General features: G+C 46.2%; 1 protein-coding gene across 3 annotated transcripts; it reads right to left on the bottom strand.

Annotated features, from left to right (window-relative positions):
• Nucleotides 1-1,186: 1,186 nt before the first annotated feature.
• Nucleotides 1,187-15,301, bottom strand: LOC121180197 (atlastin-2-like). Of its 3 annotated transcripts, none has more exons than XM_041035405.1 (12): nt 15,194-15,301; nt 9,863-10,146; nt 7,890-8,021; nt 7,619-7,774; nt 7,201-7,257; nt 6,897-6,989; nt 6,592-6,730; nt 5,903-6,030; nt 5,681-5,737; nt 5,309-5,380; nt 4,789-5,220; nt 1,187-4,016 (listed from the first exon to the last, which is right to left on the bottom strand). In XM_041035405.1, exons 2-12 carry the CDS (start codon nt 10,112-10,114, stop codon nt 3,906-3,908), a joined length of 1,629 nt encoding a protein of 542 aa, XP_040891339.1. In that variant the 5' UTR covers nt 10,115-10,146; nt 15,194-15,301; the 3' UTR covers nt 1,187-3,905. The 3 variants fall into 3 exon arrangements, with proteins under 3 accessions (XP_040891339.1, XP_040891338.1, XP_040891340.1); XM_041035404.1 differs by lacking the exon at nt 15,194-15,301 and adding an exon at nt 14,658-14,777; XM_041035406.1 differs by lacking the exons at nt 9,863-10,146; nt 15,194-15,301 and adding an exon at nt 14,658-14,720.
• Between the last annotated feature and the right edge of the window lie 105 nt (nt 15,302-15,406).

The following is a 15,406-nucleotide window of genomic DNA, read 5'->3' as shown; positions in this document are numbered from 1 at the left end:
GGGAGGTTGTTTGTTTTTACCTGTTAACAGGTACAGGTGAGAGTTATTCTCCTCCGTCACAGACACGTGCTCCCTCTGTCACCTTTACCTGTGGCTCAGTCCGCTCTGAGTCTCACTGACACCTGGACTCACCTGTTCCCGTGGAGCTGTGTGACAGGGACGGGACCAGAGGTGGGACAGGTCCTGACCACAACCCCAAACCAGTGGAGGGGAGGGCCTCTGTCCCAGAGTCTGTCCACGGCCGTGGGACAGGCGACTGATAGCAGATATTCCATATTTCATAACTATTAATAATTTACAGCTTCTGTCCCTGAGTCTGTCCTTCCGTCCATAAACCTCAGTCAGTCTGTTGCCTCTGGTTTCTGTTAACACAGGTTCAGGTTATTACTCTGAGCTCATGTTATCATGACAGACCACACTGCCCCCCAGAGGCCGAACACGGTAACTACAGGCTCAGTGCAAACGGACGTACAAACGCAGATCTTTCAGTGACAGTGTGGGGGACGGATTCAGAGACAGGAGACAGGACCCAGGAGACAGGAGACAGGAGTTTTCTGTGCTGTCAGTTTGTGTTTTGCTTCCATCTGGTGGCTCCGCCGCTCTGTTGGATTCGGCTCAGTCTGTGTCTGCAACTTTAACTTTGATGTGCAGAAGAGTTTTAGCTGTAACTCTTAAAGCATGAGAAGGTTACGGTGTTTTAACCCTGTGTCCTGCAGCAGGAAGCACCGACACTCAGGCTGTGACACAAAATCACATATTCATCACATAAAAATTCATATATTCTACAACAAAATGAAACCAGCTGCACATTAACACGAGCAGTTTAAATCCACAGGGACTGAACTCTACACACAAAGACCTGATGTTAAAGACACCACACACACACACACACACACACACACACACACACACACAACACATACACACACACACACACACAACACAGTGTGTGTGTGTGTGTGAAAAACCAACAAACCCAGAGTGTTCTGATGGAGGGTTATACTGACCTGCATGCTTTTCTTCGAGAGACTCAGCTGATCAGGAAAGAAACAAACTTTTTCCATCACTTTCACCTGTCGAAGCTCAGTCGTCACGTGATCATGACGTCACCTGTGAGATGTGGTTGAAAGCGTCAGAGGGAGGTTAATGCGTGAACTCTGTAAGAAGAGGCCGACACCGCTCTGTGTGTTGTAGGAGTTTGGTTTAATATTGTATTGAAAAATAAATTAACGAAAATAACTTTAAAATGCAACAGAAGACAAAAAAAAAAAAAAAAAATCCAGATTATAAACATTCTTTGCCAGCAGGGGGTGGGATCGCAGTGCTCCTCTAAGATTAAATTTACAAATATATTTATAAAAAAGGAATTTATTAGACATATCCACAAATCACGAAAGCATTCCTTTACATCCAGTGAGCTGAACCTGGTCTGCCGCCCAGCCGTTGTTCTTCCAGCTACAAAAAGGTCTAGAAAATTTATATTTATATATGTATAATATTTCATACACATGCCCTATGTGTGGATGAGGCTGTAAAAAACTCAACTGTACAAAAACAAAAAGCACACAGTGGTGATGCGGTGGATGGAATGATGATTAAATAAAGAAAACATGATTCAGTGAAACAACGCGGTGACCTCTGACCCTCAGCCCGGGGTCAGGGTTGGGAATGAACCTCTCGTTCGTCCTACTGACGGACTTTGGCTTTAAAAACTGAAACACTGACGCCGTCAGGTGACGAGGGCGATGAGTGAAGACGAGTGTTGGCTCTGTTCTTAGTGTTTTACTAAACGGCTTCTCGGTGCTTTAAAAACAGGAGGAAGGTGGTTCAGTCCTTCATCAGGACGAAGAGCAGGAACGACAGAGAGGGAACAACACTCACGCTCAATCATTAAATATTATCTACAGGTGAACGTAAAAAGCTTCTGCTCTGAAACACGGGCAGTCAGACTGTGGAAGTGTTGATGAAGCCTGACGTCCCAGAAACATCTCACACCATAACTAAAGACATTTTTGGTAAATTGGCATCTTAGCGTTTTTTTTTTTAGAGCTCAGAGGATCAGGATCAGTCTCAGGTCTGTTTGGAGCTGGAGCCGTGGCGGAAGGATGAACCTGTACTCGCCAAGAAGTAGTTCCCAACGGCCTGGGACTCCAGCTCTGTGCTCGATGCCAGACGAGAGCCTGATGATCCGCCTGAACATCTGACTCAGCGTGGCTCTCACTCGATGCTGAACCTTTAAAGTAAAAGGAAAAAAAAAGGAGGTAAATACTGAAAATCATGATCAAAGCAGATCATCTGAAACTGAGACAATCACTGAGCTGTAATCATGATGAACTGGTCTGAAGACTCCTCTGACGGTCAGCTCATCTGTCAGCTCATCAGTCAGTCAGTCAGTCCGTCCACTCAGCCGGACACTTCCAGGGGCTTCTGGGAAACTGAGCTTCACGTACTTAGTCTTTCTACTTTCCCAGAGTCAGAAACTGACGGACGCTGGTCTGAAGCAGTAACTGTCTGCAGGAGGACGGAGACTGAAACCTGACAAGTCTCCGTCTGTCAGAGAGAAATCAAACTGATGATGATGTTCGCTGAACGTCGCCTGGACCCAGAGTCAGAGTCTTATGTTGCTGTTTCTGTTAAAAAGCTAAAACTACTGTAAATGTGCAGATTTAAGATTTTTCTTTATCATGCATCACTGGAACCTGACAGTTTTTCATTACTCTGGACATTTTATGGACTGAACTAATCGATCAGTGGAGAAAACGATCTGCAGATGAATCCATAGTGGCATTAACTGTTAGCTGCAGCTGTAATCTGACTAACTGTAGCAGAGCGAGACAGAAATCTGGTCTTACGTGTTGTTTCTGTCCCATTCTGGACTCACAGCAGAAATCTGAGACCCAACCTGCTGGATAACAGGCACCAAAATAATGTTTGCATAGAGAACGCCACATTACTGAATCACAGAGTGACGCTCAGAGCGCCAGCGTCACGAAACTATGCCGTGATGACAGGAAGTCATGAGTGTGATGCTGCGGAAAGCTTCAGGAAAGGAAGCTTCTCACTCAGGCTTCTCTCTGTGTTTCCACCTCCTGAGAGATTCATGGTCAATTCAACAGACGGAGACGTCTCAGGACCCGTGTCAGAGCATTTGACTGACATTCAGTCTCAGGCGTGTTGGTCTACGTTTAAATGAGCGGCGGCGACTGCTCCGGTTCCATCAGCGTACCTCCAAACTGCACAGACAAGTAGAAACCGGTCCACGAGTTTCTGATTCTGGGTAAATAAGAAGTCAAACTGTCCCTGAAGTCCCGAGGACCAACACGTTTGTCAGTCTGCTCAGTCTGAGAGCGTCTGCGAGTAAAGCTGTAAACTTTGGTTGTGGCTCCTCCTCGTGATGCCGCCCAGCGACAGAACCAACAGGAGGGAGGAGAGGAGGGGAGAGGAGGGAGGAGAGGAGAGGAGGAGAGGAGGGAGGAGAGGAGAGGAGGAGAGGAGGGAGGGGAGAGGAGGGGAGGAGGGAGGAGAGGAGAGGAGGGAAACCGTGACGAGGGTCTGTGGTCATGCTCTTCATACATTCACATAAATGGGAATCATTAATGTCGAGTCATCGTGCGACAGGTGAACACACACCTGGGATGACACTCAGTGATGGAATAATGGCCCCTCCCGCCAATAAATACCTTAACCCCGCCCACTGACAGATAAAATACATGGAACTGCTTCGTCCCGGTCTACAGCGAGTCCTGAAACCTACAGCTGGCACAGCGAGGAGCCGTCACCTACAGTCAGAGAACAAAAACGGATTTAAACGTCTCAAACCGGCCTAAAAACGTCGTTTCACAACCGAGCAGAGGGTGAGGGAGGGGGGAGGAAATAAACGCAGCAGGGCCGAAAAGGGCGTGCCGCTAGTTTTTCTTCTTGACGTTGTTGTTTGAGGCGAGCCGGGGCCTCGGCGCCGGGATCAGGCTTCCCAACGGGATTCGACTCCGAGCCACCTCGAAGAGTTTGGAGAAAACCTAGAAGAAGACAAGAGGAGGAGGTGAGGAAGAGGAGGAGGTGAGGAAGAGGAGCTAAATAAGACAAACACAAAAACTGATTTAAAAAAAAAAAAGTTCAACAAACTCTGAAGTGAACGAGGCACATGTGCAAGGGTTTAGGTTGTTTTTTTAAACCTGTGATTGATGGTTTCATGACATGTGCTACAGGTTTTCTGTCATGTGTGTTCTCACTGCTGTTACTCTCACACCTGTTTCAAACAAAATAAACCTGTACAGGTGCTCCTGATCTGATTGGCTCTGTAAAGTGCTCACCTTTCGTGGAGTCCTCTGGAAGCATAGAGGGAGAAAATGAAGAGGATGGATTAGAGGAGGAGGAGGAGGAGGAGGAGGAGGATGGTGGCTTTAGAGCCTGAGCTCAGTCTGAATCTACGGTCAGAGAGATGTTTCTATCGGAGGACATCAGTGATGTCCGGGGTCAGTATGGATTAAATCCTCACAGTACGTCTCATTTCATATCGTGACGCTGATAAAGCAACATTTCACGTCGTGAAACGACTGAGAAACTGTGTAAAGAATAAAATACGTGCAGAGAAACTTTCTGCTAACACTGAACGGCCACTCCTGATAGAAAAGTTTGTGTTACAGTGGAGTCGGCATCGTTCCGCCTCTCGGTTTAACGTGATGAAGACGCGGACTGATGCACCTCAGCTGTGTAACTGCAGCAGGCGTTAACACTACAGACGACAACAACAACCAAAAACACTCCACGAGCACCAGCTCGTCCTCTCACCTGTTCCCAGAGGGTTTCAGCCACCTGGTCGATGACTCCTCCAACCTCGCGAAACTCTCCAGAGTATTTGACGTAAGCCCAGACACAGAGCGCCGTCAGAGCCACGCCCATCACAAGGTTACACAGCGTGGCCACAGAGTTGATGCCCACGAAGCCGGTGACCAGCGACACCATGTACATGACGAACATGACGGCGAACAGGGTGGCGGGCGTCCGCGCGGCGTAGAAGATGTTCTTGCCGTCGTTGTGCTTGCTGAAGTTGGCGTAGGCCTCATCGAGCTCCGCCTCCAGCTGCTCCTGGTAGCGTCGGCAGAAGTCTTCGCCGCCCATCTTCTTCACGGAGCGGAAGTGCCGCACCGACACCTGCCGCAGCTCCATGTGACGGCGCTCCAGCTCCGCCGGGGAAATGTAGGGTTTATCTCCGCCACAGATCTGAGACCAGGACGCACGACAAGTTAAAACAGCGCACAAATAAACTGACTGAAAAACCTGCGATATCCAGTGAACAGGGAGGCGTCACCTGCTCCATGCTTTTGTTGTACACGTCTTTGGCTCCTGCTACAGCTGCAAGGTTATTGGCTTCAGCTGTTGCCTGGGTAACAGATGACAGATCATAACTTTAATGTAGAGAATAATCCAGTAACATCATCACAGACAAACATGGAGTCTTTTCCGATCTGATGGATGCGATACATGTTACTGTACATTTACCGCAGACACAGGAAACACGACACGTGTAAAGGCGACGTTCATCAGCGTTTAACGTGAGAAACACACTCACTCATTTTAAACTCGTCTTAAAGAGAATGTTATCTGTGTTAGATACCATGATGAACGCTGTGGAGCCGTTCCACAGATCTTCTGAAGGAGACTGTGTGTGAGCTGAACTGACCTGCAGCATTGACTTGGGGTGAGGAAGCTCCTCTCCCTGGTAGATCTTCATGTAGGCCTGAGAACACAACAACAAACAGGCGACTAATGTGGAGGACAACAAGACATAAAACAAACAAACAACAACAATGGAAAGAAACTAACTCACACACACTTGTCTTCCGGGCTTCCGTACTTCAGTCTTACTGGAAGCCGCTGAAGCGACACAGATACATAAACTCACCTTGAAGTAGTGCAGCAGGTCTCTGCAGGTGATTTTGACTCCTCCGATCTCTTTCTCCACCAGGTTCTCCGGGGACAGCAGCACCGGGACCAGGTTCACCAGCTCCTTCTTAAACTCCTCATCGATATCTGAGACACAAGTCGAACACAGACTGCTTCAACACGAGCTTAATCACTAATGACTTCATATGAAGGTATTGAGCTCACACATCTTCCTGTTTCACCATGGTAACAGTGAACGGCTCCGACCTGCCTGCGTGAGGAGTAAGTCTGAGCAGCTTATTATCAATCAGCCAAATACAGCTCAGTATTTTACACTGATATCCTGAGGATGTCCAGTTTTCTGTGAATTAAACCAGCGAGAAGCTCCAGAGGTTAATTTGTTCAAACTGCAGAGTCATGTTTGATAAAAGTGACATGAATCAACATTTAATTACATCTGGAATAATAACGAAACCAACCTTTAACCCTGAATTTATGAGCCTGCTGTTATGTTATGATGTTTAATCTACGTTTACAGTCTGGTTTCAAAGTCTGGTTTCACTGATTGGTGTTGATTTCATTTCAGTCGTGACACGAGCTGCTGTTGTGTTTAGTGAACTGGTTGTTTTCACTGCTGGACCAGCTGCTGTTCTGTCTGGTTGCAGGCTCCTGCACCAGGTCACCCACAAAAACCCGTCAGTGCTGTACCTCTGAGCCGGCCATCGAACTGAGGGTTAGTGGCCACCCTGAGGCCGGGGTGAGGCAGCAGGAAGCAGCTGATGTTGGAGAAACAGGAGTGGATGTGTTTCCTGACGTTCTGCAGCTCCTCATGTTGGTTCTGCTTCACCTGGACACAGACATTAACACATTAGTATCATTCAGCTTTGTGCATGTGAGGCCTCCTCCATGTCTCTGAAAGGTGTGAGTACTTGAATACATCAGGCTAACAGAGGTCCCCCTGATCCAATCCAGGGCTGATCCAATCAGAGAAGAGTCTGACAGGTGAAACTCACCTGCAGTCGTTTCTCCAGGAAGCTCCGTCCGCCCTCCAGCCCATACTGGTGTTCGTACGGGTAACTCCAGTCTCTGATCAGGAACATCAGAGTCTGAAACGAGGGACACGTCCAGCGTGAGGAAGAGAAATGGTCTGAGACTCCAGAAACTGCAGTCAGTGACTAAATCTCACACATCTCTTTGTATGATGTTTCTGAAATATAAATCTAATAAACAAACTAAAAAAGGGACATGACAAAAGTTGTCCTGACTGCTCAGCTTCTGATGTCTCATCCAGCCATTCTGTTCTGAAGCAGACCATACCTGAAAAGGTTTCTCATAGACTTCCTCCATGGCCAGTCGTCCATACTCTGTGAAGAGCTGAGGAGAGGACACAGCCACTCCGTTTAAAATCCAATCAAACACAACAGTCATAAAAGCTCAACTGCTATGGGAACTAATATGTGCATATCAGATTGTTACAGTGATTCAGCATTATCCGGTCCAAGAAAGCTTTTCCATTAGCTGCTCTGAGCGCTCGCCGTCTAGAAGCTCTTTGCTTCAGACGCAGGAGATAAGACTCATTTTTGTTTGACATAAAAACAGAAGAAAACGGGGTTGAACTGGACCTGACTGATGCTCGTTGTTACCCTGAGCATGTTTGACTCAGGGTAACAGGGTCCACCAATGCCCTGGTAAGCTGTTAGTATTAAGTAAAACCGTCCTGCAGGCAGATACTGACCTGAAGGTGCTGAAGGTCGTCTTCCTGGACGTTCTGGGACAGGTTGTACACCTGGACAGAGCTGGTCATGGTGCTCAGGGCGAACAGCGTGGCACAGTCTTTGATGGTAGACTGGCTGTCAAACGCCCCCTGTGTGTCAATTAGTAGAACTGCAACCTGCAAAAACAACAGCACACAATTTCGTTCCAACAGCTCTCAACAGTTTTTTCCCCATAAACGAGGAGATAAAGTGTCGAACATGATGGCTGTGAATGCAGCCGTGGAGACCGACCTTGCAGCCGTCTGGTTTCTCCACCACAAACACCTCGCTCCAGGCCAAGATGCCCGTGGTCTCCCTCTCACAGCCGCCCCGCCAGGTGAAGCCCGTCAAAGGCTCGTCCTCACCTCCAACCCAGGAATCGGACTGGAGGAAGACAAGAGGGTGGAGAGCTTATAACACTGGGTTTTTCTTCCAATTTATTAAGTTAAGTTTATTACTTTTATTATGCCTCAAACTGGGGAAATGAAAGGTTCTTTAACAAACACAAGAACCTGGAAAATAAAAAAGGCTGTTTTAGTGTTTTCACTGGTCAGTGTTTGGTCTAATGAAGCTGAACTACTGTATAAAGACAGAGGAACAGCAGATCCACAGGTTATGGTATAATGTCCATCCAGATACTCTGTGTCCCTTCTATTTTAATACCTGGTGAAAATCATGTTGCAGAAAGTTGGTTTATTATTTACTGGTTTGTTACTGGTAGGATCTGGTCCTTCTCTGACAGTGTAGTCTGGTTAGAATGGGATCATTTCACAGTCAGTACAGAGACAGCAGGAACGTTTACAACCAAACAACTTTATCACACTGATGCAGAACGTGGAACACTGCTTACAAGGAACAGCTTCACAGTACAAACCATCAGTGTCGCCCACCTCTTATAGTTAGTAATGCATGAAGTTAATCAGCTAAAACGTGAACATGCTCCATGGCCTGACCGGCGTGGGCGGGGCTTATTCTATGCATAAAGATGGCCTTTATGTGTGGAATAAGCAGCAGAGAGTTCTGCAGGAGGCCCGGCCACAGAGCAGACTTTGTGTCGGCCTAAAATCCTCTTTACAGCGTACAACCCTCCAGAATGTTCATCGGCACATACTGTAGATTAACACGGCCAAAGGTCACAGATCCACACACACACACACACACACACACACACACACACACACACACACACACACACACACACACACACACACACACACACACACACACACACACACACACACACACACACACACACACACACACACACACACACACACACACACACAGTTTCCCAGGTAAAAGAGTTCCAGAATTAAACCATAAAAGAGAATGAATGAGAGGAGGAGGAGGAGGAGGATTCCATGTAGTGTAGAAAGAAAAACCTCCACTCCTGTGCAAATGAAACCAAGTGGACACATAACATGTACCAAATACATGGCTGTCAGGAAAGTTTAAGAAAAAAAGAAAAAAAAAAAACATCTCAGGTGTCTTTAAAAGCTGCGTCCTCATCAGCAGATGGAGACTGATGTGCCATTTCAGTGACGGACGATTTCTTCCACAGAACTTTAAAGACTCTGTTTTGTCAAATTTCAGAGGATTGAACTTCTACTTTAGAAGAACAGGTTCACAATGTTTAAAGAGAGTTTGAATACAACACTCACTTTCCCAAATATGTGTCCAAACACATTATTGTTGGTTGTAATTATTCCTCCTGTCCACAGTGGGCATCAGAGTGGTCCCCTCCTCAAGCTAACTACATGGTAAGAGAACGAGGACAAAATCCAGAGTCCTCACTCTGCAGAGAAACGACTTCTAAAGTTCAGCTGAAGTTAATATTCAACCTGCTGGGTGAGACGAATTAACTGAGGATTTTCTGAGATGTGGACAGAACCCGGGACACTGCGGTTCATAGTCAGGCCTTTAACCTCGAGGCCACCAGTTCACAGCTTAAAGTATAAACTCTGTTTGTGTTGCTATGCCTCCACTGAAGCTCAGCAGGGGAGCACTGTATGGGAACAGAATAGGCTAACTCTGGAAGATACCCAGCTAGCCTCATGTTAGCATCAGCTGAACTGTCAACTTTTGTCCTCTATGTCTTACAGATGCAGTCATGTCAGGAATGGGTCACCTCAGAGTCAGTATGGACAGGGGAGATGATTACAACACCAACACAACATGAGTCCTGAGTATTCTACGGTTTCACATGACTTCAGCTGACAGCGTACCTGTTTGTACATGTAGCGCAGCATGAAGTCCAGCAGGAAGGACTTGCCCTTGCGAAAAGCTCCGGCCACAGAGACGACGACCACGTGGAGGTCCTGCACCTCCTCCTGCAGCAGCAGCCTCTCCAGCGCCTCCTCGTGCAGTGTGAACGAGTGCTCCTCCTCGTCTGCCATCACGATCTGCACCGGCCTGGCCACACCCACCTCCTCTTCCTCCTCCTCCAGCAGGTCATCCTCCTCTTCCTCACGCCTCATCTGGGATGTGTCCGACTTAAACCTGTGGCCACCTGAGAGGGAAGGGTGTGGTTAAAGTCCGACTGAAATCTGACCAGAAGGCTCAGAACACAAGGGGGCGAAATGTTTCATGTGAGTGAAAACATTTGTCCAAAAAAAAACACGCAAGAAAACCTCTGCATTATGACACTGGAATATTCAAATGAATCCATCTCGAAAAATCTCCAGGGTTCTTTAGTGTGGATGTGGTCTTCCTTCTTATCTACAGCCTGACTGCAGTCATGAAGGCCGAGTTTGTCCACAGGGATCAATAAACCCTCGTGCTGAAAAGTGACAGCGGCTGCTGGACGGAAAAAGTTTCCTGACCTCCTCCAGTTAGTGAAGCTTCACAGGAGCTCAGCCAAGAGGAAAGCTAAGGGGAATCACTGTTATTATGGGATGGCAGTGCTGGCTGGAGGTTTACAGTAAATAGACAGAGCCTTCAGTGTTGTTCTCCAGAGTCAGCTTTAACCTGTGAACTAATAAAGCGTTCAGCTCTCCTTTTATGGCAGCGGTTACACTTCACTGATCCACAGCTCTGGGTACACGGCACCAGGCTGTTTCACAAAGACATATCTGACTGTGTTCGGGTGCTTCTCCGTCTCATAGGTCAGCGTGAGGTTGTAAATGACCTACAAAGATTTGTGGAGAATGATGAAGCCACTGTGCATCAGTTTCAGGGACTGAACCTGTGACCTTACGGTTACGTGACGGCCCTCACCCAGATGCCGTCACGTGGTGCCACAGCTAAGTGAACAGGCCTGAGCAGCCTGCGGTCTCAGGGGAAGATGCACAGCGTCTTCATTCAGGTCGGTGTTAAAGCTGGTCGGGCCACGTGAGAGCTCTGCAGGCGGCAACACAACACTAACACAACACCGATCTGCCGCCATCACATTCATCACAACATTCACAGATCAACGTATAAACTATCACAGTCACATCATCCAGATGAAGATGTAAATAATGTACAGTGTGACATAAAAACTGTTCTGGGACCGCGATGAGAGCTTTAACTGAGAAGACCAGTGATGCGGTTAATTCAGTGTCCCAGTGTTCTCTCTGTTCTGCACATGAGCTGCCAGAGGGAAAATACTTCTCCAGCACAAAGCAGAAGTTTAGAGCTGAAACAGTCAATCAACAGAAAACCGTCGACTCTGAAAAGCACTTGAACTTTTAAGTTATTCAATCAAGCAAAAACATGAAAAGCTGATCTTGTTCAAGCTTCTCCAGTGGGAGGATTTTATCCATTTCCCTCGGTGAATTTGGGTTTTGGACAGTTGATCAAGGTAAATAAAAAAATTTGAATACATCACAGTGAACTCTGGGAACTTTTAACAACGGGCATTTTTCAGTATTTTCAGACATTATACTGTTTAAACACACATTACACACTATAGTCTCTTAAACACTCGACTGTTGCCAGTTTTATCTATCAGATAGTACTTTCACTGTTGGAACACAGAGGGGACACCTTTGTAGATTTAAGAGACATGATGACGTCAGGTGAGTTGTCACTTGACCACAGTTAGGGACCAGATCAGTCTCTGTGTTTTGTTTTTATAATATCACAGATGTCACTTCAAAAACAGCCTTTCAGTTAAATGCTTTAAAGAGTTAAATATAATTATTGGGTATTTATATTTTGGATCCATACACCCTTAAATTTTGCACTCTAAAAGTTTCTTCTAACAACACCTGCCTCTGTGATCACCCATTTAACGCAGCTGACCAAACCATAGAGCTGCTGACATAAAGCTGCATTTGTGTTATTTTGTCAGATGATTTCAGGTCATAAAACAGTGATTTGATATTCAGGAGCTGCAAACAAATAACTATTTCATCCTCACCCAGTTGTCTGACAACTCCATTACAGCACAGCTTATAAAAGAGAGCAGGAGGGGACAGAGCAGCTAAGTAACCAGACTGTCTGTCCCACTGCTAAACACATGTTGGCTGTGATAAACAGTTTTGTGGTTTGCTGACCAAAAAAAGCAGGAAGAAGGAGAGAGTTAGCTGTTCTCCTGTTGTTCAGGTATTTTATTGTGGAAGGAGACCTTAGGCAAAAATAACCTGAACACAGAGCAACTTCCCCACTGCAACTTCAGCAGCAGTTATAAATAAAAAACTGGACAGATCAGTGGATCATCCGGTCCTGTCTGTTGCCTTGTATTCCTTCCTATCACAGTGACACCTCAGTGAGTTTCTTACGTTATTAGTTCACTGATAAAACAGCGGTGAATAAGCATATTTCCCTGCTTATCTAACAGGTCATGCTGGCCGGTGGATTTCTGTATTCTCATTTTAAGCTGTAACTTCCTCATAGCAGAGCTCTCCTCTCAAATCACCCCCTTCCATCAGTCACTCTGTCATTACACTCGTCAGCAGAGCACAGGAATCTGCTGCGAGTTCTGTGGACAGTCCTGTTCAGTGCTGAGACACTTTAACAACAGTGTGTGGTCTGGCTGCTCTCACAACAGACAGACGTGCTCACAGAACTGCTGACCTACATGGCCTGGGGTCATGTGTGTCAGAACTCAGGAGATACTCATGAGTATGATGAGGGCTATGAATGACATGATTAAAACACCAGTTCAAGTGTGAGCAACATTTCTCCTAACAATGTTCACAGTACACGTATTCATAACTCTGAGGAAAAGCTTTCTTGCCGCCCAAAGTGTCTAATGGCCAGTCTTAAAATGCTCTTGTGTAAGAAAAGATACTGAAGACAAATCCATTACAAAACCTAATAGTTTAATGTTGATGTGCTTCTCTGGAAAAGCCCTTGTCTTATCGGAGAACGACAAATACAGTTCTCAAGCCTTGCAAATTCCCTTTTTGATTTCACTCACAAACCCACACCCATAACCATCAGTGTATGTCTACTGGCAAGTCTTCCTTATTCTGTAGAAGGAATATGTAGTTTGGAGAGCTGAGGATTTCAAGATGTGAATGTGGAATAGGAGGAAAACTACACCAGGGCAATTACATATATGTCACATGACCACCAGTGCCTCTGGTATTGCCCCACTTTAGCACAGTGTGCAGTCCTCCACACACAAAGTCACGGGAAGCTCCCTGCAGCTGCAACAACACAAGCAGCACCAGCTTCTTGTGGCCCAAACATTCACATTTACAATTCATCCAGGAAAACTTCATTAGCCTGTGCTAAGCTTTAACACGTCAACACTGCTGCTGAAACCCCATCAAACATTTTTCAACATTACACTTCATGTTGTCACGTTGACAAAGCACAGTAAGGTGGATGTTTCATCATCAGCCAGCTTGTAAAATAACTTCAAATCAGGTATCCAGTTAGTAGGTAGCTGAGAGAAACCAACCCACTGCAAGTAGCCTAGCAGCCTTGTGAAGATCACCAGTCTCTTGGCCGTGATTATAATTTGATAACAGTTTCAGATAGTCACCAAACAGATATCTGTGGGCAGGGTGAGTAAGTGAAACTGGAACAGAATAATGTGGAGTTAGTTGGCAGCCCACAGAGGGAGTCTGTCTGTCCCAAAACACTGTACTGCACCCCCGGGTTCTCAAGGCAATCTTTGACTCTGCATACAAACACATGTACATGTATTAGTGCATGACAAAATCCATTAAGAATCAGAACCGACTGGACCGCTTCTCGTACCACCGAAAAGGCCACAGAGCGTAATAGGAACCACAAAAGAACAAACAAAAAAACAGAAAAGCTCGGTTATGCTTAGTTTGGTAGTTTTAGCGTTTTAGTTACCATGGGCAGCGAGATGAAGGCTTGTAACTGTAACTCAAAAATCGATTCGATTTACGGTTTCTGGGGTACAAGACGGGAAAGTTAGCTTAACCGGCTCACTTTCTGGACAGAATTTATTGGTTCGCTCTGTTATGAAGATAACACTTTATTTGTTTCGTACAATATAAGGTGGCTAATATGTGTAACGTTAAAAGCCGGTGTCCGGTTCTGTTTAAACATCCTACTATCCTCTGCAAGGTGCGCTAGCCGAGCTGAAATTATTCAGCAACCGAAGTTAGCTAGCTGCCAACTGTTAATTATGATATCGGGCGGCTACTAGCAAGCTGTTGACAGTTTTACAGGTGTTAAGCACAACAGAACAATGAAGAACTAGCTCGAAGAGGCTAGCGGTTGTCAGCAGACCGCTAACAACAAATACACATTCGTCTGCAGGTGAGGAGCTTAACAACACGCCTAACACTGGCTGCTCCCGGACAATACACCACGCACAGCGGGAATAAGTCGATGTCGGACGAAACACTGCCCACGGTCACTGTTACCAGAAATAAAGTGCCATGTTTTCGGTGATGTTTTACCGCTCGGACACAGCGGGACACTCCGACTGGCAGCGGGATGCGAAACGACACAAGATGCGATTATTCGACGGAGCAGAGCTGCCCGCAGTGTCATTTCATAACGATTATCCTCTGTGAAACACACGCTAACACAAGGCGGTGGAGACCCTCTCCGCTGCCGTCTGCCGCGTCGATAACACCATTCAGCTCTCGATACGTGTTTAATTACCTTCTTTGAAGATGCTGTTCTTGTGATTCCGTTGCTTCAACCTGCTCTCCTCCGCCGCCATCTTTCCTGACCTGCTCGTAGCAGCAGTCCGCTCTGACGTCACAGTAGCCGCGGCGGTATCCGCGAGGTCCTAAATACGAAGGCGAAGCCCCGCCTCCTGCCTAGCTAGCTGCTAGCATCTTTAGCTAACTGGAAGCTGTGCTATGAACAATTACACTGTTCAGCTGCTGCTTTTAGAAAACGCTGACTTCACTTCCCTAAACAAAAAGACTCAGAGGGTGTTTAAAAAGTCTGAAGTTTCATTTACAAACGTCTTTAATGTTTTTTCCTGCCTTTTGTATGTGTGTTAACGCGTGTGTTAACTTAGCTTCACGGCAAATATAAGAAATGCTGACTCATTTAAGCAGATTAAACTTCTCACGCCTATATTACAAAATATTGTGGTATATTACATACTCTAGACCTGTTAATGGAAAGTTAGATGACTTTCTGGTTAGTTGTTAACTCTGAACAGTACGGTTTTATAATTTTCTTACCTGTCTCTGAGAGGAGCTCAGTCAAGTTCTGCAGTTCTGTGAATGGTTGCAAATTCCAAACGAGACCTAATTCAGCTTGAATGTCAGAACTTGTTTTTGAACCCTTGTGACTTTAATGTTGAAAATGGATTTGAATAGAGACAGTCAGCTGATGTCAGCCTCCTATCTCACACTGGATGTTATCTGTCAGAGAGAAAAGGCTGTGCCATCATT

The sequence above is a fragment of the Toxotes jaculatrix genome, chromosome 4 (assembly GCF_017976425.1).
Source record: "Toxotes jaculatrix isolate fToxJac2 chromosome 4, fToxJac2.pri, whole genome shotgun sequence".
Lineage (NCBI taxonomy): Eukaryota > Metazoa > Chordata > Actinopteri > Toxotidae > Toxotes > Toxotes jaculatrix.
Note: the sequence above shows the minus strand (reverse complement) of the source record. Positions and strands in the feature narration are given on the sequence as shown.